Source organism: Styela clava, chromosome 5 (assembly GCF_964204865.1).
Source record: "Styela clava chromosome 5, kaStyClav1.hap1.2, whole genome shotgun sequence".
NCBI classification, from domain to species: Eukaryota; Metazoa; Chordata; class Ascidiacea; order Stolidobranchia; family Styelidae; genus Styela; species Styela clava.
In genome coordinates this window covers 9,906,260-9,927,538 of record NC_135254.1, presented here as the reverse complement: position 1 = coordinate 9,927,538, position 21,279 = coordinate 9,906,260, and the positions used below count along the sequence as shown (strand labels likewise).

The following is a 21,279-nucleotide window of genomic DNA, read 5'->3' as shown; positions in this document are numbered from 1 at the left end:
TTGGGGTAATACCAGGAATTATAACGTGATATATTTGTAGTATATTAAAATTATTTAAATCGAAAACGGCCAAAAATGCTATTTATGAGATTACAGGTATGGTAGATTCAAAATATTAACCAATCGAATATTTCACTAAAAAAAGGAGTCTCAGAACATAGAAAAAATTTATACAAAAAATTTTTTGAACGTTAGTAATAAATCTACAAACAAATGTTTCTCCTTTTTACCTCATTGTACGCCATGTTTTGTCTTCTCCGCCGACGTAAAAAATACTCCTGGGAAATTAGTGACTGCCCAGCCTTATCCTTAGTCACCCTTGCTCTTGGAATACTTTTTGAGGGGACGTGAAGCTAATTATAAATAAAAATATTTGTTAGATTTGATCTTGCCCGTTTTATTTCGGATATTCACGTTCCATCCACGTATATTCAACGTGTTTTTTTTTTGAATAATGAAACATACTTTCGCCTTACTATCTGTTATTGGTAGCTTATCGTTAGCTAGTTGTTTTTGAAGTGTGGCGCGAGACTTGACAAATTTTAAAAAGGGGGCGTGGCTTGAAAAGTTTGAGAACCACTATGGTGTAACGCCAAATATTGCTTGTCATCATGGTCAGGTCCATCGCAGATCATTGAATCGTGTATGACTTTTAAAAGCACAACCTTCTCTCAAACTAAGCCGATATGTTGATATATATATCTATGGGATATTGATATTTAGAATAATTTCGTTGTCGTTGGCGTCCATCATTGATGACTTCCGATGTACCGGAACAAATGGCTGTGAACTATCTAAGCGCATATAGTAAAAATTACAAACAAACGGGATCCCCGAGGCGAATGTTTAACATAACAGTATCCTGGCACCAGTATTCATATGATTAGGGCTGGTCATTTTGAATCGAGTTCAAAAATCTGTATATAGACCTGGTTTTCAAATTGAATTGAATTAAATAAAATGCATTCGATGGTATTTGGATGGAAGTTATACTCACACATTATCGATAATCATTCCAAAATTTCAAAAACCTCGTCTACTCAACCAATCGCTTTCATAAAATTTCAATAGTCGAAATTATAACTTTTAATGTATTTGATACACCATATGTCCGTTGTTCTATCACATATGCTATGGTTATTAAAAAATTGTCGAATTTTCGATGTGAGGATCACTCCAAAAACGGTATTGTCTGATAGTGCCGGTACCGGTCTATAATAGATCATCGCCCTTTTATGGAAATTGGAAATTCCGATGGATTTTCCACTATATACTCTGTTCAAATAATTTTTTATGGTTATCAAATTAACATTGAAAAAATCGATTTATTTTGCCTAAAAAGAGGATTCATGTTATTTCCTATTCCTACCGATGTAATAATTGCAATTGTAAATACAGGCAGACAAGGTGTGTCAATGAGTGTGCAGCATGCTCAATTAATTTCACGCTAACTTGAAATGATTCGATCCGAAATTAATCTAATTAATTTAGATGACGTCATAGCACACAACGAAACGAATCTCGTAAAACTCACAGAAATATTTGAGCCAAATATCTAGCATTCTAGCGAAAAATACAACCTTCAACCACTAAAAATTCGAAAGCAATTGGCCCCGTGAGTAAAGAGAAAAGCGAAACGATTCATTTCGTGTCCAATTATTTTAAATTGAATATTACCGTTTAAGACGGAAAATCCAAAATTTCTGTTTTATGCCACCGACATCGGGGTAATTTTCAGGGCAGAAAGTTTTCTCAGAAAAGGTTCTGTTGGAATCAAGGAATAGTGCGCCACCTAGAACAATGGTAGTTTAATATTGGTATCATCGAAATGTGACATTGGTACGAAGCAGGGAATCCATTTTAGTCTACAGTCTATATTTATATTGAAACATATTCTAAATTTTTCAGCTATTTCTAATGCTGAACAGTTGATCACACAACCACAAAGATGGCGAACTGTATTCATTTTAGTGGGTTATGTCTATTTTAACTTCCTTTCGATTGTACTTGCAAGGTTGGTCATACGTAGTATAGCTGGCGGAGGAAATGCGCGTTTAATTAAGGGTATCGAAATATAATTTTTGGAAAGACCGGACTCTAGTAATTATGAAGTATTGTATACGGATCTTTTGGTAAAATTGGTTGAATAGTCCTGGTATGTGTTATGAACGGTATTTATCGGCCATTCATCCCAAAATATCTCATTCCAGTAATAAAAGAGAAAAGCGATTTTATTCATAACGATGGGAAGAAGAATAATTGAATTCATTTCGGACTATTATGTCAATTTTAACTTCCTTTCGATTGCATTTGCAAGGTTGGTCATACGTAGTATAGGCCAGTGAATAAACAGTATTTATCGGTCATTCACCTCAAATTATATCAATCCGTTAATTATTTATTTAATAATGGTAATAGCTTTGAGATACACGCAATGTTTGAACAGTCCTCGTGGTTTAGAGAAAATATGATATTTGATGAAAAAATAAAAATGTCCAGTTACATTTTTCAATTGACTTGTTGAACGAAGACAACGCAACATTATGGAAGTATTACAAAATATGTAGTTGCTTACGCTATAATTGTAAAGTCAGTCTACTTACAATACAATTCTTCAATTTCGAAGCGTATTTCGCGATTATCGAAATCTCAGTACATATATGTCCTGCGCAGTGAATATTATGACATTAGGACGAATAAAGATTTAACGCAAATGGAATTTCTTATTGTTGTCACTTTTAACTATTTAGTTACAAGGGTGTGCAACCTTTAAAACAGGAGGGCCAGATACAAATAACTGGGTGAAACCGCGGGCCACAACTTTATTTAACATATATATATATATATATATTATAGCCCACTCTTTCGCTTGTAGATTAGGAAGTATTTTTATATTGAAAAACGTAGACAACACAAAAATATGAAATAAATATTTACAAAAAAATGCAACACACTTTTTTGGTACACCATTTTCAAAAACAACGGAACTAACATTCTCAGTAACATTGCAACAGTAACAACTTCCGTAAACAAAACAATTGAATTTATCTGGAACTGAGCAGAAGATGTGTGTGCATGTTCACATATTCAAAATATAAATATGGCAGATGTAAGTGCAAGTTTACATTTCTTATTTGGAAAGATTTGGGTGATGCGTTAAGAATGAAACGGAAGAGAAATGAATAAATATTCGGCATGAACAGAAAATCAATTTATATTGTATCAATTGAAAATAGGACAGAATTTGAATATACGTAAATTTTGCATTTAAGGTTGGTAGTTTTTATAATATGCTCAGAATGAAATCGTGCAATATAGTTTTCTCAGCATTGTCATAGATGTAGTTAATTAGCATCTTCAGCATACAATGAATTCAAAGTTGAAGGTATGCATACGCAGACATGCGTCGCAGCTTCACACAAAAAATTTCCCGAAGTTTGAGGTCAGGGTATGCTCTGAATAAAATCGTGCGATATAGTTTCCTCGGCATTGTGATAGAGGTAATTAATTAGCATGTCATTCATATGATGAATCCGAAGTTGAAGATATGCATACACAGACATTCGTCACAGATCACATAAAAATTTCCTGATCGCAGCTTCACAGAAAAATTCCCTGAAGTTGAGGTCAGGGTATGCTCTGAATAAAATCGTGCGATATATATAGTTTCCTTAGCATTGTGATAGAGGTAATTAATTAACATGTCAATCATATGATGAATTCGAAGTTGAAGATATGCATACACAGACATTCGTCACAGATCACATAAAAATTTCCTGATCGCAGCTTCACACAAAAATTTCCTGAAGTTTGAGGTCAGGGTATGCTCTGAATAAAATCGTGCGATATAGTTTCCTCAGCATTGTGATAGAGGTAATTAATTAGCATGTCATTCATATGATGAATCCGAAGTTGAAGATATGCATACACAGACATTCGTCACAGATCACATGAAAATTCCCTGAAGTTTGAGGCGGCACAGAATTTATGTCTATGGTTTTGTGCTGTTTAAATTGAACTATGGTTGTTTAAACTGACTTCTTCTTAATTTCGTTTTTTTATGTGATATGTGAAGGCGATGATTGTCCGTATTGAAACCTCACTTCGTCGCTTGATTCCTGCCATTATGAGATGCAAGATTAATATCAATATTTAAAAGTGTATATAGGCCAATCTTAGCTAGACTAAATACAAAGAGGAAAACATACTGATGCTTGGTAATGCGCTGCTTTAGGTGACGAACGCTGTTTATCAGATTTTCTTCGATTAGTTAATGAAGGAGTAGAACGAATTCCATCATCCAGACCACGAAAGCAGCAAAGCATCAGTGGACCCAAACCGAAAGAGTCGCTAATATCTCGTACGATTTTAAGAGAGCTTATTTTGGTATAATAGATTATTGTTTTTGTCAGCGAAACGTTGTTACTTAACTTGTGAACATTTATATATTGGTTTCGCAGATTCACCCTTCGTCACAAGTATTTGAAGACAAATGTATTTCTTGTTCCAATGTGATATCAACAATTAGTTTTTTATGAGAAAAACGTATTTTACGTGGACATCGTTGACGGGCGTATAGTAGCATCAAACGGCTGTACGGTTCTTGTTTTGTAATAAATAGCGTCAGCAGTTCTATGTCGTTTACTTGATGAACATTCACTTAATGATTACAACCATCGTTGGTTGTAATTATAAGTCAAGCTAATTTTGATTTTTGAAATTTAGAAATGTCTGGGAAACGGAGGGAAGTTTGCGACGAAGGTCGCACATTGCAAAGGGCTTGGATGAATATTTTTAATTCGCATTCCAAGTCCAGTTTGCTTGATATGTCAACAGCAGTTATTTAAGGGATTTGATATTAAACGTAATTACGAAACCTGTCATTGCAAATACGAAATTTAACCCGGGGCTGCGCCACTGCTCATGTGCGCATCAGTGCAAAACGTGTAACGTATTATTGCCGTGAGCAGATTGTAAAATGTATTGCACCAAGAATAAATCTCGAACTCGCTTGCCCGATCGTCCTTTAAACGAGGTTCTGCACGCCAGCGAAGTGGCAAAAAAACAACATCGTTATTCACATTGATAAGACGTAAATAAAAACAATGCATTGTTTGATAATATATATATTTAAAAAAGGCCACATACACGTCACCGCGGCGGACTTTAACACAACAATAGAAAGTGCAAGTTTAATGTGTCAATCGTTCGTAGGCGAAAATAATGTGAACCGCACGCTACCGGAAATGTGTATATTTGGGCCGCAAGTACATAAAGTTTGCCGACTACTGACGTAACCGATGGTCGGTTACGACTCTCTCCACCATCTAGTCTAGTACATGCATCTGAAAACAAATAACTGACTAACTAATCCTATACCCGACATTGACTGGTAACCGGACTCACTATATTCTTCTACTAGGATCGAGGTATGGATTGAAATAAATCGTTGAGCACGGGCGATTTATCATTTGTCTGAATCGGTACGTTACGGCTGTGCGGTATGAGGCAGGCACAGAGAGTGTTTCAGTAGTCTATATTCTACGAGCTATCCGTATCTCCCATTCTTTCATGAGTGATTGCATGGCTACCGGTACGGTCAGACGCAAAGCGACTATAACCGACTATCGGTATTTGGTAAGACGGTACGGTTAAGCAGCATTCTTCGATTAAATTACCTTCTACACGTAAAAACAAATTTTCCGAATTTTCGTATTCAATTCTATATTCTCTTATCATTATTATAAATATATTACATTTTGTTGAACTTGTAGCATGGAGAATTTATAGAACATTTTCATATTGAATATTGCTCAAGAAAATCAGTAGTGAGTTGGAAACCCAGGGAACACATTTGTGCGCGTAGGATTATTCCTGACAACCTTGGTCCCAAGCAGCATCAAATTTTCTAAAAATAAAAACGCGTGACAACGATGGGCCACGAGGCGGACCATCGTTGTCAACGTTTTTATTTTCTTTTTATTCAATTTTTATTTTTTTTTTAATGTTTTTGTTTTTGGACACGTAGTGGACGATCGTTTCAATATTATGTTGTTGTTGTTGTTGTTCTTGTTCTTTCACACGTTTTTAAAAAGTCGATTTTCTCTTTGAATACTGGACCAATTGCTTTGAAATTTTCAGTGAGTAAAGATAAAAATTTTCTCCAGAAGGCTGTTACTTTTTTTTCGCTATGACGTCATCAAAATTATGTGACTCTGCGTGTCCATATATTTGAGCATAGCTCTCTTGTTTTTTTTTTTTTTTCAATTATTTTTATGTTTCCTCACAACTATTTTTTTATTTTCGGTTTTTTATTTTATTTTTATTTTCAATTTTACGCGTGACAACGATGGGCCACCATAGAGGTTGTTTCTCGGATTGATACTTGAATATGCTATTTTGTATCTGAACTCCTTACAGTCCTTCACTAAGTCAAAATAACATATATATCAAACATGAATTTTATTAGTTGCTAGTTTTGGTAAGGTTTGGTTTCTGATCGGTTTTAGTACTGAAAAAATAATATTGGGCTGGTAAATTTTGGTTCATCGATTTTGAAGATAAAATTGAGCTTGATTTTAAAGATATAATGTGAAATGAAATGGGTATTTCATCTCTCATGCCTATTTCAATGCTCCAACTAAAAATTTGTCAAATTTTCTGGGTGGACCGTATCAGTGTCCTTGAAATCAATTTTTCAACTGTGAACGCAAACATAAATTGTTGACTGGAAGCAAACTTATGTTTTGATAAGAAGGCATCCGTCCGCCCACACATCCCAATTTGAACAGCAAAAAACGCAACATTATATTTGGGGTATAAACTTCGGAAAATCTTAGTAGACAGAACTTCTGACGAAATGAATTTCAAATATATAACGTCATATATCAAGCATATCATGGCGGAATTGTGTTAGTAGTGCAATAAATAATTCAGAAAACAAAACCGGTAGCAGTTCGCGTAACTCATCACAATCAGTTTATCTAATATTGACCGCCAATTCAGTCAATCCAAGATACTTCAATCGACAAAGCAATAAATTGTGGGGTTAACATCCTAAAAATCGTGGTAGATTTCGGATTCCAACACGAAATTTCAGCCATACTCCATAGGCTACGTCATTGTGCTTTTTGAAGTTCGCTGTTAAATTTGTTTGCGCTTATGGTGTGCTCCCGTATAATCACATAAATTACCTTCGTAACTTTAGCATTGGCTGCTGTGCTATAACAGTCGTAATGTCGCACCATAGCATGGACTTTTTTTAAACACAGTGTCAGAGAATGCGATATTAGGGAGAAACTATGTCACAAACGTAACATTTTTATCGAATATTTTGTTCCTTACCTGATCCCAAAGAAATTATTTTACAGATGCAATATTGCTTTCATTCTGATTTATGCCTAGCTCTGTGGCCCATTGAAAAAGAGCTGTGACCCACCAATGGGCCATGGCCTACAGGTTGAAAACCACTGGTCTACTGTAAGAGATTGCATAACCGTACTACTACTTCCCTTTTGCTTTCGTGTACATATACTCGAGCATCGCCGTCTTGTTTTTACACTATTACCCAATTCGACAATTCTATATCACGAATTACCAATTACTGCCTCGTATCTATATAGCCTATCTATCTGATTGTATAAAATATGGCAACTCTTTTATTTCAGTACATTATGTATAGCATTTATTAAAAGTATAAAATATATACCGTCATAATTACACAAAATATAATATAATAACTCAATAAACAATTTTTCCTGCAAAGAGGTTCAGTTTGGTTGCAGTAATCAAGGATTACTGATTAGCTATCAGTATTTTTAAATAGCAGTTGGTGTAAGTTTCGAATCTGAAGAATAGGTGTGAATATGTAAACCAGTCCGTATGTACAAGCGTACAAAAACACTCCAATCAAAATTTTTTCAATAGTGAGGTAAGAATGAATTTTTAGAGATTAGAATTAGGAAAACGTTCATTAGATCCAGAATAAATAAAAAAAATAAAAGCCTATTAGAAAACACTCCCTTCTTCAGGAAATCATGTGGCCAAATACTTGGATTAAAAACGCTTTTTATATTAACACTGATAACAATATTAACATCAGTAAAGACAATAGCAATAATTAAGCAAGACGATTTATAGGTCGAGTTTGTGTTATATGAGAATAATAAAATATAATCATAAAAACAAAATTCATAATTATACTTAATTGTTTTTACTCAAGTTTTTATTTTGGCAAATGGGATTTTAACCATTACTGTCGTTGATAGATTTTAATTTGAGTTGTAGTTCATCTGGGGATGCAAACTTATGTGTGAATTTGTCTGTAATAATGTCAATTTCTTTTGTGTAGCATCTTATTTTTCCATACCGACATCTGATTCCATATATTTTCACATGAAGATTTGGGTCGTACTTGCTCTCGGATCTTATGCATCCACTCCTAAAAACAAGACATAACATAGTTTAAATTGTTTATTCATTGATTGCAGCAATATATGAGTTAGGGTAATTATATATAAAGGAAAGGCAAACTGGTAACACTCAACAATTTATACTTTTGCCAAAAATTGTTTTCAAGTTTTTCAGTATATTTTTCGGCATTCCAGAAGTATGTGAATCAAGATGGCGGGCACCGGAACGTAGTATGTGTACCTGGTTAGGGTTAGACTATAATTTCAGGCACAAATACTATGGGAGTCACTTGGCTAGTCTCCGAACTCGTAATAGAACAGAAATAAGAAACATTGGAATAAAATTATGGCCTAACCTGATACACATACAACGTTCCGGTGTCCGCCATCTAGGTGCACATACTTCTGGAGCTCTTATTTTTCTCCCTTATTTCTTATTTATTTAGTACGATGTAATGCCTATGTACAACACTATAAATTACTCCGATATTTACCTTCAATAATATTTGTTTAAATCAAATTTATTTCTTCTGGTATAAATATATATTCTGGTATATATATATATACCAGAAAAAATAAATTCAATTTAATATATATATAGGCCGCACATAGCATTTTCTTCAACATTTATAACAAAACATTCACATCCTCACCCCTTTTTCCCCACTTGAATTACTTGTGGAACTTCTCTTGCATTGCTTTCACCGAACAGAAACATGCAACATACCACGAATAAGATCATCTTAAAAAGCATATTATATAATTAATTGAAGGTTAAATCGGAAAACCGATTGTAAAAGAGTTATTGTCGGCGCACACTTTCAAGTGATTTAAAATTTATTCAAATCTATCTTTTATATCCTGTTGGATAAAAAGTAAAAAAGGCGGTAGCACTTAAAATTTTTTGGGGTAATACCAGGAATTAGAACGTGATATATTTGTAGTATATTAAAATTATTTAAATCGAAAACGGCCAAAAATGCTATTTATGAGATAACAGGTATGGTAGACTCAAAATATTAACCAATCGAATATTTCACTAAAAAAAGGAGTCTCAGAACATAGAAAAAATTTATACAAAAAATTTTTTGAACGTTAGTAATAAATCTACAAACAAATGTTTCTTCTGTTTACCTCATTGTACGCCATGTTTGCCCTTGGAATACTTTTTGAGGTGACGTGAAACTAATTATAAATAAAAATATTTGTTAGATTTGACGTTCACGTTCCATCCACGTATATTCAACGTGTTTTTTTTTTTGAATAATAAAACATACTTTCGCCTTACTATCTGTTATCAGTAGCTTATCGTTAGCTAGTTGTTTTTGAAGTGATGCGCGAGACTTGACAAATTTTAAAAAGGGGGCGTGGCTTGGAAAGTTTGAGAACCACTATGGTGTAACGCCAAATATTGCTTGTCATCATGGTCAGGTCCATCGCAGATCAATAAATCGTGTATGACTTTTAAAAGCACAACCTTCTGTCAAACTAAGCCGATATGTTGATATATATATCTATGGGATATTAATATTTAGAATAATTTCGTTGTCGTTGGCGTCCATCATTGATGACTTCCGATGTACCGGAACAATTGGCTGTGAACTATCTAAGCGCATATAGTAAAAATTACAAACAAATGGGATCCCCGACGCGAATGTTTAACATAACAGTATCCTGGCACCAGTATTCATATGATTAGGGCTGGTCATTTTGAATCGAGTTCAAAAATCTGTATATAGACCTGGTTTTCAAATTGAATTGAATTAAATAAAATGCAGTCGATTGTATTTGGATGGAAGTTATACTCACACATTAATGCTAATCATTCCAAAATTTTAAAAACCTCGACTACTCAACCAATCGCTTTCATAAAATTTCAATAGTCGAAATTATAACTTTTCATGTATTAGATACACCATATGTCCGTTGTTTTATCACATATGTTATGGTTATTAAGGAATTGTGGATCGTGGCGATCGTGTGGCGATTTGAGGATCACTCCAAAAACGGTATTGTCTGATAGTGCCGGTACCGGTCTATATAATAGGTCATCGCCCTTTTATTAAAATTGGAAATTCCAATCGATTTTCCACTAGGCCTATATACTCTGTTAAAATATATTTTTATGGTTATCAATTTAACATTGGAAGAATCGATTTATTTTGCCTAAATGTTATTTCCTATTCCTACCGATGTAATTATTGCAATTGTGAATACAGGCAGACAAGGTGAGTCAAGGAGTGTGCAGCATGCTTAATTAATTTCACACTAACTTGAAATGATTCGATCCGAAATTAATCAGCAAATCATTTTCAACAAACAAGGGAGCTATGCTCAAATATGTTGACACGGAAGGAAATTATACGCGAAAACCGTCCCGAGGGCCGTATCAGGAGGGGGACAACTAGACCACACGGACAACTCACTACAGATAACTCGCCCACACAGGGTACCGGTAACCTCAACGGTACAGCGACTGTCACAGATTTCCCATGTTCTGTGACGATGATCCATTCTTCACGATTCAGTTTCAACGTGATTTGAAACATCTACTGACCCGAGTCACTGTTGTATTACCTGAACAGGTCATCGCATTCTACCGTTCCCCATAAAAGTTTCCCACCCCCACGCCAAACATGAGATCTTACGACGTTAGCTGAGCACGAAATCTGCTGATAGGTACCGCAAATTTAGATGACGTCATAGCACACAACGAAACGAATCTCGTAAAACTCACAGAAATATTTGAGACAAATATCTAGCATTCTAGCGGAAAATACAACCTTCAACCACCAAAAATTTCAAAGCAATTGGCCCCGTAAATAAAGAGAAAAGCGAAACGATGCATTCCGTGTCCAGTTAATTTTAAATTGAATATTGCCGTTTAAAACGGAAAATCTGAATTTTCTGTTTTATGCCACGACATCGGGGTAATTTTCAGGGCAGAAGCTTTTCTCAGAAAAGGAGCTGTTGGAATCAAGGAATAGTGCGCCACCTAGAACAATGGTAGTTTAATATTGGTATCATCGAATTGTGACATTGGTACGAAGCAGGGAATCCATTTTAGTCTACAGTCTATATTTATATTGAAACATATTTCAAATTTTTCAGTTATTTCTAATGCTAACAGTTGATCAGACAACCACAAAGATGGCGAACTGTATTCATTTCAGTGGGTTATCTGCTTGGTTGGTCATACATAGTATAGCTGGCGGAGGAAGTGCGCGTTTAATTAGGGATGTAGAAATATAATTTTTGGAAAGACCGGACCCGACTAATTTTGAAGTATTGAATACGGATCTTTTGGTAAAATTGGTTGAATAGTCCTGGTATGTGATATGAACGGTATTTATCGGCCATTCACGCCAAAATATCTCATTCAAGTAATAAATGAGAAAAGCGATTTTTTTCATAACGTTGGGAAGAAGTATAATTGAATTCATTTCGGAGGGTTATGTCAATTTTAACTTCCTTCCGATTGCATTTGCAAGGTTGGTCATACGTAGTATAGGCCAGTGAATAAACAGTATTTATCGGTCATTCACCTCAAATTATATCAATCCGTTAAATATTTATTTAATAATGGTAATAGCTTTGAGATACACGCAATGTTATAAACAACGTCTGCAACAATTAAACGCAATGTCCTTATGGTTTATAGGAAATATGATATTTGATGAAAAAATAAAAATGTCCAGTTACATTTTTCAATTAACTTGTTGAACGAAGACAACGCAACATTATAGAAGTATCACATTACAAAATATGTAGTTGCTTACGCTATAATCGTAAAGTCAGTCATACTTGAATACAATTCTTCAACTTCGAAGCGTATTTCGCTATTATCGAAATCTTAGTACATATATATATGTCCTGTGCAGTGAATATAATGAGTACATAAGCACGAATAGAGATTTGACGCAAATGAAATTTCTTATTGTTGTCACTTTCAACTATTTAGTCTCAAGGGTGTGCACCTTTAATACAGGAGGGCCAGATACAAATAACTGGATGATACCGCGGGCCACAATTTTATTTAACATATATATATATTATAGCCCACTCTTTCGCTTGCAGATTAGGAAGTATTTTTTTATTGAAGAACGTAGACAACACAAAAATATGAAATAAATATTTACAAAAAAATGCAACAACGGAACTAACATTCTCAGTAACATTGCAACAGTAACAACTTTCGTAAACAAAACAATTGAATTTATCTGGAACTAAGCAGAAGATGTGTATGTATGTTCACATATTCAAAATATAAATATGGCAGATGTAAGTGCAAGTTTACTTTTCTTATTTGAAAAGATTTGGATGATGCGTTAAGAATGAAACGGAAGAGAAATGAATAAATATTCGGCATGAACAGAAAATCAATTCATATTGAATCAACTGAAAACAGGACAGAATTTGAATATACGTAAATTTTGCATTTAAGGTTGGTAGTTTTTATAATATGCTCAGAATGAAATCGTGCAATATAGTTTTCTCAGCATTGTCATAGATGTAGTTAATTAGCCTTTTCAGCATATATTGAATACAAAGTTGAAGGTATGCATACGCAGACATGCGTCGCCGCTTCACACAAAAAAATTCCCGAAGTTTGAGGTCAGGGTATGCTCTGAATAAAATCGTGCTAAAAAGTTTCCTCGGCATTGTGATAGAGGTAATTAATTAGCATGTCATTCATATGGTGAATCCGAAGTTGAAGATATGCATACACAGACATTCGTCACAGATCACATAAAAATGTCCTGATCGCAGCTTCACAGAAAAATTCCCTGAAGTTTGAGGTGAGGGTATGCTCTGAATAAAATCGTGCGATATAGTTTCCTCAGCATTGTGATAGAAGTAATTAATTAACATGTCAATCATATGATGAATTCGAAGTTGAAGATATGCATACACAGACATTCGTCACAGATCACATGAAAATTTCCTGATCGCAGCTTCACAGAAAAATTCCATGAAGTTTGAGGTCAGGGTATGCTCTGAATAAAATCGTGCGATATATATAGTTTCCTTAGCATTGTGATAGAGGTAATTAATTAACATGTCAATCATATGATGAATTCGAAGTTGAAGATATGCATACACAGACATTCGTCACAGATCACATAAAAATTTCCTGATCGCAGCTTCACACAAAAATTTCCTGAAGTTTGAGGTCAGGGTATGCTCTGAATAAAATCGTGCGATATAGTTTCCTCAGCATTGTGATAGAGGTAATTAATTAGCATGTCATTCATATGATGAATCCGAAGTTGAAGATATGCATACACAGACATTCGTCACAGATCACATGAAAATTCCCTGAAGTTTGAGGCGGCACAGAATTTATGTCTATGAGTTTTGTGCTGTTTAAATTGAACTATGGTTGTTTAAACTGACTTCTTCTTAATTTCGTTTTTTTATGTGATATGTGAAGGCGATGATCGTCCGTATTGAAACCTCACTTCGTCACTTGATTCCTGCCATTACGAGATGCAAGATTAATATAAATATTTAAAAATGTATATAGGCCAATCTTAGCTAGACTAAATACAAAGAGGAAAACATACTGATGCTTGGTATTGCGCTGCTCTAGGTGACGAACGCTGTTTATCAGATTTTCTTCGATTAGTTAATGAAGGAGTAGAACGAATTCCATCATCCAGACCACGAAAGCAGCAAAATCCACAAAATACCTAAATAAAAGCACGTTTTTGATATATATAGCTAATTGGACCTAAAAATTTCATCAACAAAAAATCCGTGGCGTGCGAAGCAAACTATGCGAACTACGCATAAACCTTTTATCTGATCATTCAAAATCTTCAATTCTAAATTAAATTACTAATGAAGTTCAACTAAATTGCAATTCAGACAAGTGTGACGGAATGAAAAGGTCAAATGTCAAATAATATTAAAATAAAACAACAAAATTGAAAGACAAATATCGGGCCCCATAGCCTCGGAAATGTTAAAGCACTAGAAAATTGGGTACAGATTGTTCCATTAGTTTATGAGAAAAATGATTCTTCACAACAGCCGCAAGAATCCAAACAAAACTAATAACAACAACAAAATTGTCGATGTGTATACATTTCGGTTCTAATTATGTTACCTTTACAATGATTCTTTTGTAAGCCTGTCTGAAACTCTTGCTCAGTAATCCATATATTACTGGGTTCAACGAAAAACTCAGCAGACAAAGACTGCCAAACGTCTGTAATAATATAAAGAACAGGATGGAAAGAATTCAATACGGCTTCAATAATCATTATCATGAAATTTTTTTTAAATATATCAAATAAAACGTCATTTTGCAATGAAGAAGGCACGTGGTATAAGAAAAGTATTATTCCATCATTTCACATAGTTGTAAAATGCAAATGTATTATGACACATATGTTCAGAATTACCTTCTTTAATTCAATTGGAGCAAGATCTTGCAAAATGACTAAGATACCATACGGTATCCAACAGAAACTGAAAAATCCGATGATCCACATTGATGTTTTCAAAAGTTGAACTTCGTGTTTTGACCAATTGCTGACTGAAAGTGTCTGCCCAGAAATGATATTAATTAAGATACCTCAATATTTTGAACTAAAAATTTGAAACACACTCAGGGTGTTGATTCTTGTGATGCAAATAAGGAGTTGAAAAACTAAATTTTCTGGTGTACAAAAATAAAAATCACTACTGCATATATCGGTTATTAATTTGAAAGTCGAAAAACTTAGTGAAACTAAAGTACGACGAGATTAACTTGAAGACTTTTTTGTGTTGATATATCAGAAGAGCCATACAAAATAAATATACTTCATATGCTCCCATACAACATGAGTCGACTAACAATAACGTAAATGAGGACATAGAATCTTTGGCAAAAATATTTTTCCCATACATAGGCACTCACTAAATATTAGGAAAAATTAGCTTCTGCATCTAATTGAACGTATGATAATTAAAGTGAATCATTTCTGTGGATGTTGTTACTTAAATTTTCGATACATTTTTCAATTTTGTGTGAAAACATGATTACCGTTTGTGATTCTCCTTCAGTTTCACTGTTTAGAGTTGTACTTTTCCTTTTTTCTTTATCTTTATCGGCTGAATTGATGAAATTTAATATTCAAATAAACAAAAACAAATACTTAAAGATTATGCTTATTTTGACAAGGAAAAGAAGACGATAAACGAGATTTAAAAGCACTGCAATAATATAATCACATAAACTTTATGTTCTTACCTCCGCTGACAGAAGTCAATGTTCCCACAGACGATGAAGTTACTCGCTTTCTACTTTTTCGCATTGCCTGAGAACGATAAAAGTATATTCAGTTTATTACAGAATGTGGAGTTTAATTCGTTCCCATGTTTTTTGAGTAACCTTAACAAACCAAAAAGAATGAATACGCATAAAAAGCAATTCTGTTGATGGGCATAGCATTATCAAGCATAAAATAAACGAAAATAAAAAACAAAGAACGTCAATGAGATGTTGCTTACCATCCCCTAAATCCGGCCAGCGTTCCCCCTCGGTCTTTAAACAGGGCACGAATGAATATTCTCTCAAAAACAATAATACCTCCAACAACAAGAACAACAACTGCAATTTACGGAACGATTCACATGCACATTTCGTGCCCAATTAGAAAACTACCCAAGCTGACGTTAGTTGATGGATAATCAGTTTTAGAGGATGTCGCTCTACCTAGTTACCCAATCGTAATAAATGGGGGAAGAATCTCGAATATTTTAAAACATGATATATACTGTCGATTATTATATATATCAAACAAACTCTTATTATCATCCATACGCGGGATGTTTTATGTATGTTTATGCGTGCGTTTCATGTTTACATCATTTAGGGATATTTCACTGTTCAGCCAACTCACCCTCATTATTCTGTAATAGCAAAATACTGTGATGGCATGCGGCAAAAAATGTCCGATGATGACTGGTCCTAGAGTGTAGTAGAGAGCAAATGTACCATCGAAGCAAACGCATACGTAATTGTTCAAATCCAACGAGTCTACTTCAAGCCAGGCTGTAAATAGAAATTCATCCGATAAATCATAAAGTTAAAATGTTATTTTTGATTCAGTAACAATGTGTTCAAAAATAATTCCGGTGCGACATCTTATTTTTATTTCCAGAATTACCTAATAATATAGGTGTTGTGTTAAGAGCAGCAAATAACCATACTACAATGATGGCGACAAATACTCTTCCCTTCGTGATGATGTCGTGGTATCTTGTTGCTCGAGAAGCCGCGACGTATCTGAACATTGAAAATCTTTAGTACAAAATAGGACAAATGCACTTCAGAAGAACAGTTAAAGGTAAGAGATGATTTACGATGAAAATGGGTGAACACCATGGCAGAACAGGCGAACAAGATATGTAGAAAAAGGAGAAATAAATGAAGCGCGGAAAAAGCAAGAGCAATGCCAAATTAACACATGGGGTCAAATGTGTAATATGGCTATTGCAATATCATCAAAATTCCAGCCAAATGTTATCTAAAATGAAATGAAGATGCGATTGTGAGCCAGCAAAATGTGTGGTAAAATGTTGGCCCCTATAGAGTTTAGAAAAAATTAAAGTAAAAGTAATAACTTCGTAGCGTTTTTTTTTTTAAATCTCGAGTGTGGAAATTTTGTAATTGCCTGGTCCATGATTGCAGAGAAATACTAGCTTTAACAACAACTCCAATAATTACACCGATTGGGAAAAGGAGAAACAGGTGATCGAAAAAAAAGCAAGAAAAGTTGCGGGGAGTAGGTGTAAAAAGTACTAATTTACCTTGTTACAGCAATACCAGTCATTGTGGCAGCTGCCGTGTGACATGCGATTCCAGATATTATAACCATGATGTAGCACAAATAGGGTCCTGGTAATATTTCAGCGTGTGCGTCATGAGATATCATCATTGGGACAACAATGGAACAAACAACCAAATCCGCCAAAGCCAGATTGATAACGAACATGTTTGACAGCTAAACAAAATAGAATCATTGAAAGTTTTATAATATCGTTGTACTGTTACTTGTATTAATCAGTTCTTTCATACTCACCGATTCTCTGAGTTTACGTTCAATCCTGACCGCCACAATTGTCATGATATTTCCTATAGTTCCAACTAAACAAACAAGTAATAAAAATACGAGGTGGAAAATTTGCATTCCGTTCATTTGTGTTGTCATAGTCCAGGCGGTGGTACTGAAAGGCAATATGACGTATTGGTAAGAATCAGAGCAAAATTGTAAATACACGTTCAATCATTTATTTACTTATACAAATACAAATGTAAATCCATCAAAGAAACGTAAGCAGTGTGACGGAATCCAGCGGATCCCCCGTATGTCTTCTAGCAGCGAAACATACAACATCGAGTCATGTTGGATAGTATAAAAGGTAATGAACTTTTGATATTATTACAACCTTTGTGAGGTTCAACATATGCGTCGTGTGACGATCAGTCTTTTGATATACTCATATGTAACCTCAGCGAACTCTCCATATCTTAACAAAATCCACATTTGACGCCGAAAGTTGAATACAAATATGTTACACTATATCGCTTACACATTGACTTGAAATTGCAATAGTAAGCAGCAATTGCAAACAAAAGAGTTTCTCTGAACAAAGATGTTTTATTCACCAATGCTCGGTAGAATATTGAACAATATTTTATTGTTTATCTACACGTGGATAGCGGAAGTAAAATCAGGCGATGTGATATCTACGTCATACGTTTGGTGAAATAATACCCAATTTCGTGTTTTACGGTCATTGTGAAATTTTATGTGATGTTTATGTAAGTACATGCATTAGCGTACATTTGATCGTCACAGCAATATGGCAATTACAACATGAAATTACAAAATTCATAAAACAAGAAAGCAATGCTCAAACATATACACATAAAAATCAAATGTTATATAAAGTTGTTACCGTGTATCATAGGAAAGTGTTACAATCGATAAAATTATAATAGAAAGCAAACTTCTGGGGTGGAACATTGGCATCCGCATTGACTCAGAGGAAATTGATTGATTTAAAAATTGATATAAATAATAGCTTTCTTGCGCTTCAACCATTTTCAATTCCTTGAAATTCATACAAATTGGTCCCTTAGTTGCGAAGAGAAGCGGTTTTTACGAACAACAACATTTTAGTAAATCCATACATACACGAAATAACGAAAGAACATTTTTTATAGTCGGTGGCGATGACTAATTTTCTGCTAGCGCGCTTGGTCCAGCAATATTGGCAACACGGGTTATATCTCGAACACCATACTCACCAGTTTGTGCAAAAAATATGTTAATTTGAGCTAGGCAAAAAACACAGCATAATCTATCCTCACAGTGGTCGTTTTTACAAAACCTCGTTTAGAGAAATAATGATAATGCAGTATTGCAGTGTATAAAATTCTAAAGATATTACGTCAGATGATAGAAAGTTCAAAATAACAAAGTATAATAGTTCATGTGTAGACAAATCCACTTTTAATCAGGTGAATTCTAGACCATTTCTTGAATATTAAAACTGTAAGCAACTCAATAACGTTTTGCCAAATTAATACTGATGTAATGATGTCACGTTGGTTCATTTGTATCTTTATTTAAAACTCGAATTGACAAAATTACCAACGTTTATTATTGACACCACACACGTTAAGTCTGAAGCTATCATTGTCTTATTGATTTGCATCCGTATTAATAAAACGGTGAAATTACTATTATTTCCAGTAATGATTACATGATTATCTAATTTCTATTACTAATATAATATAATTTAAATAGAAGTATCGATGAATCTATTTTCATCGCAACCAAAAGTATTTAATTACCCTCAAATAGGGGAAATTTCACTGATTTTTTTACTGTTTTATTATATTGAATCAACCTCTTTCAGACTTTGAAGTCGCCATGTCACCTAATTCATGTCTGATATGAATAAACCTTAGATTTTTTAAGTTTTCTATAAATTTCTTTCTTTGCGTGCTGTGTCTTTGTATTTATATATAAATACACAAGCTATTATCAAGTATGCATGAACATGGCCTACAAAAGTAACTTAAAATCTTAGAAAAGTCTTCCGATTTCACGAAAATTACGTCATAATTTCATTCATTGAGAATAAAGCGTGCCTACGTACCTATATGTTTACATTAATAACTCAATTTAAATTAAAACTACTTTGCATGGCATATGAACTCAAGTTTAGCCAATATTGCGTACTATAATAACGATACGTATTCAATTACTAGGTAATTGTGACGTCATTATTGTTTTGAATACTGATCTAAAAATTGAATTGAAAAATTTGGAAGTGCACGACAATTTGTTATTAGAGGGAAAAATAATAGTTACTAGTTAGGTACACTTCAAAAATTACTTCAACAATACCGTTGAAATGACTTACGGTAATAAAAAACCATGCCTAAACATTTCATAACAAACCCTCTTTAAATTAATTCGAGTGTATTTGTCACTACGGAACTTCATAAAGATAGGCTTGGATTTTTATTCTGTAGAGACCCATTCATAAAAATACATGAAAAGCCGTGCATGCTTTGTAAGTTTACGCCCCGGCCCATGCTCTCACTTCGAGTGTATTCGATACCATACTAAAAATAAATTTTGTACAAATAAATGTTTGTCTGTAATCCTTATTTATGCTAATATGACAAAAAACAGTGACTTAATATTCCTGCCAATAACTTGATTCAAGCTCCAAATTCAAAACTACCTTATATTGTCCTCCATGTTGTGTATTGTACGTCGGTACCAATATGTTTCAGCATAGAAGAGTAGCACAGTTTTACAAGGTTGTGTGCTGGAGATCCTGGCTTATATATAAGACTATTTCGATGAATACTGTAAGATAATAACAGAAACAAAAAACAAAGCTTACTCTCAAGATGTTTAGATAACGTAGAAGATGTAACATGCAATGCATCATGTGCAAGTTGTGCCAGGTGCGCACGTTAGAACAGAGTAATCTCACGACAAAAAAAGGACCTCATACGTCATACCTTACATACGTTATACGTTATGCAAAATGATTGCAGAAACTTCACCTGTACTTAAACATATTAAAATGGTAATATGTTTTCTTACATTTATACAATGTCTTTTTGAGAAAATATAAAAAATTGATGGAAGATCTCGCTATACTGTTTTACATTTAGTGCATTTTTGGCTGTACGAATTACTTTGAAATGACTTTGAATATATGATCATTTTCACTTGTCACTTGCAGTCTGGTAGTTTCGCAACCGCTTCTCCTTTCTTCGCTCTAAACGCGGATATGAATCAGTGGTGGGATTCAGCCGGTTCGCACTAGTTCTGTAGAACCGTCTGACGGAAAGTTATGAGATCAGCAAACCGGTTAGCATTACTGGTTACTTTGTAACAGAACTGGCTGAAAAATATGACTTTTGTGAAGGAACCGGCTGACAAAAAATTTGAATCCCACCACTGATATGAATGTACATATGACGTTATGAGATTGTACTTTTAACATACAGTCGATCGTTGTGGATACATGTTCGAAAAAATTGCATATTCAGGAATAGCAAAAGTTGCTGAAACTCCTATACAGACTACCCAAATAATTTTAGTAAAACAAACATGATAGCGTAAACAACTTCAGAGTTGTCTCTTTTGCGACTGAAGTTCATAGACTATTTCAAATTTTTTTCAAACTCAAATTTGCAAATTGTACCTTCTGTGGATACCGAAACCTCTTTAACGAAGAAAACAATCAACCTACACGGACGCTAAAATAAACAAATAAATTTACAATTGTTCACTGTTCTGTTGGGATAGTATATTATATTGCGTGAATGTATGAT

The 21,279-nt window shown here is 34.1% G+C and overlaps 2 protein-coding genes across 4 annotated transcripts in view; one reads left to right on the top strand and one right to left on the bottom strand.

Annotated features, from left to right (window-relative positions):
- Positions 1-21,279, top strand: part of LOC120344932 (myeloid differentiation primary response protein MyD88-like) — a 179,651-nt gene that overhangs the window by 109,999 nt on the left and 48,373 nt on the right. The gene's annotated exons all lie outside the window — the stretch shown is intronic.
- On the bottom strand, positions 13,451-20,355 carry LOC120344506 (melatonin receptor type 1B-like). Of its 2 annotated transcripts, none has more exons than XM_039413761.2 (11): positions 20,172-20,355; positions 17,489-17,633; positions 17,217-17,410; positions 16,574-16,692; positions 16,307-16,458; positions 15,655-15,721; positions 15,448-15,515; positions 14,822-14,965; positions 14,524-14,625; positions 13,979-14,104; positions 13,451-13,888 (listed from the first exon to the last, which is right to left on the bottom strand). In XM_039413761.2, exons 1-11 carry the CDS (start codon positions 20,186-20,188, stop codon positions 13,829-13,831), a joined length of 1,194 nt encoding a protein of 397 aa, XP_039269695.1. In that variant the 5' UTR covers positions 20,189-20,355; the 3' UTR covers positions 13,451-13,828. The 2 variants fall into 2 exon arrangements, with proteins under 2 accessions (XP_039269695.1, XP_039269698.1); XM_039413764.2 differs by lacking the exon at positions 20,172-20,355 and adding an exon at positions 18,721-18,781.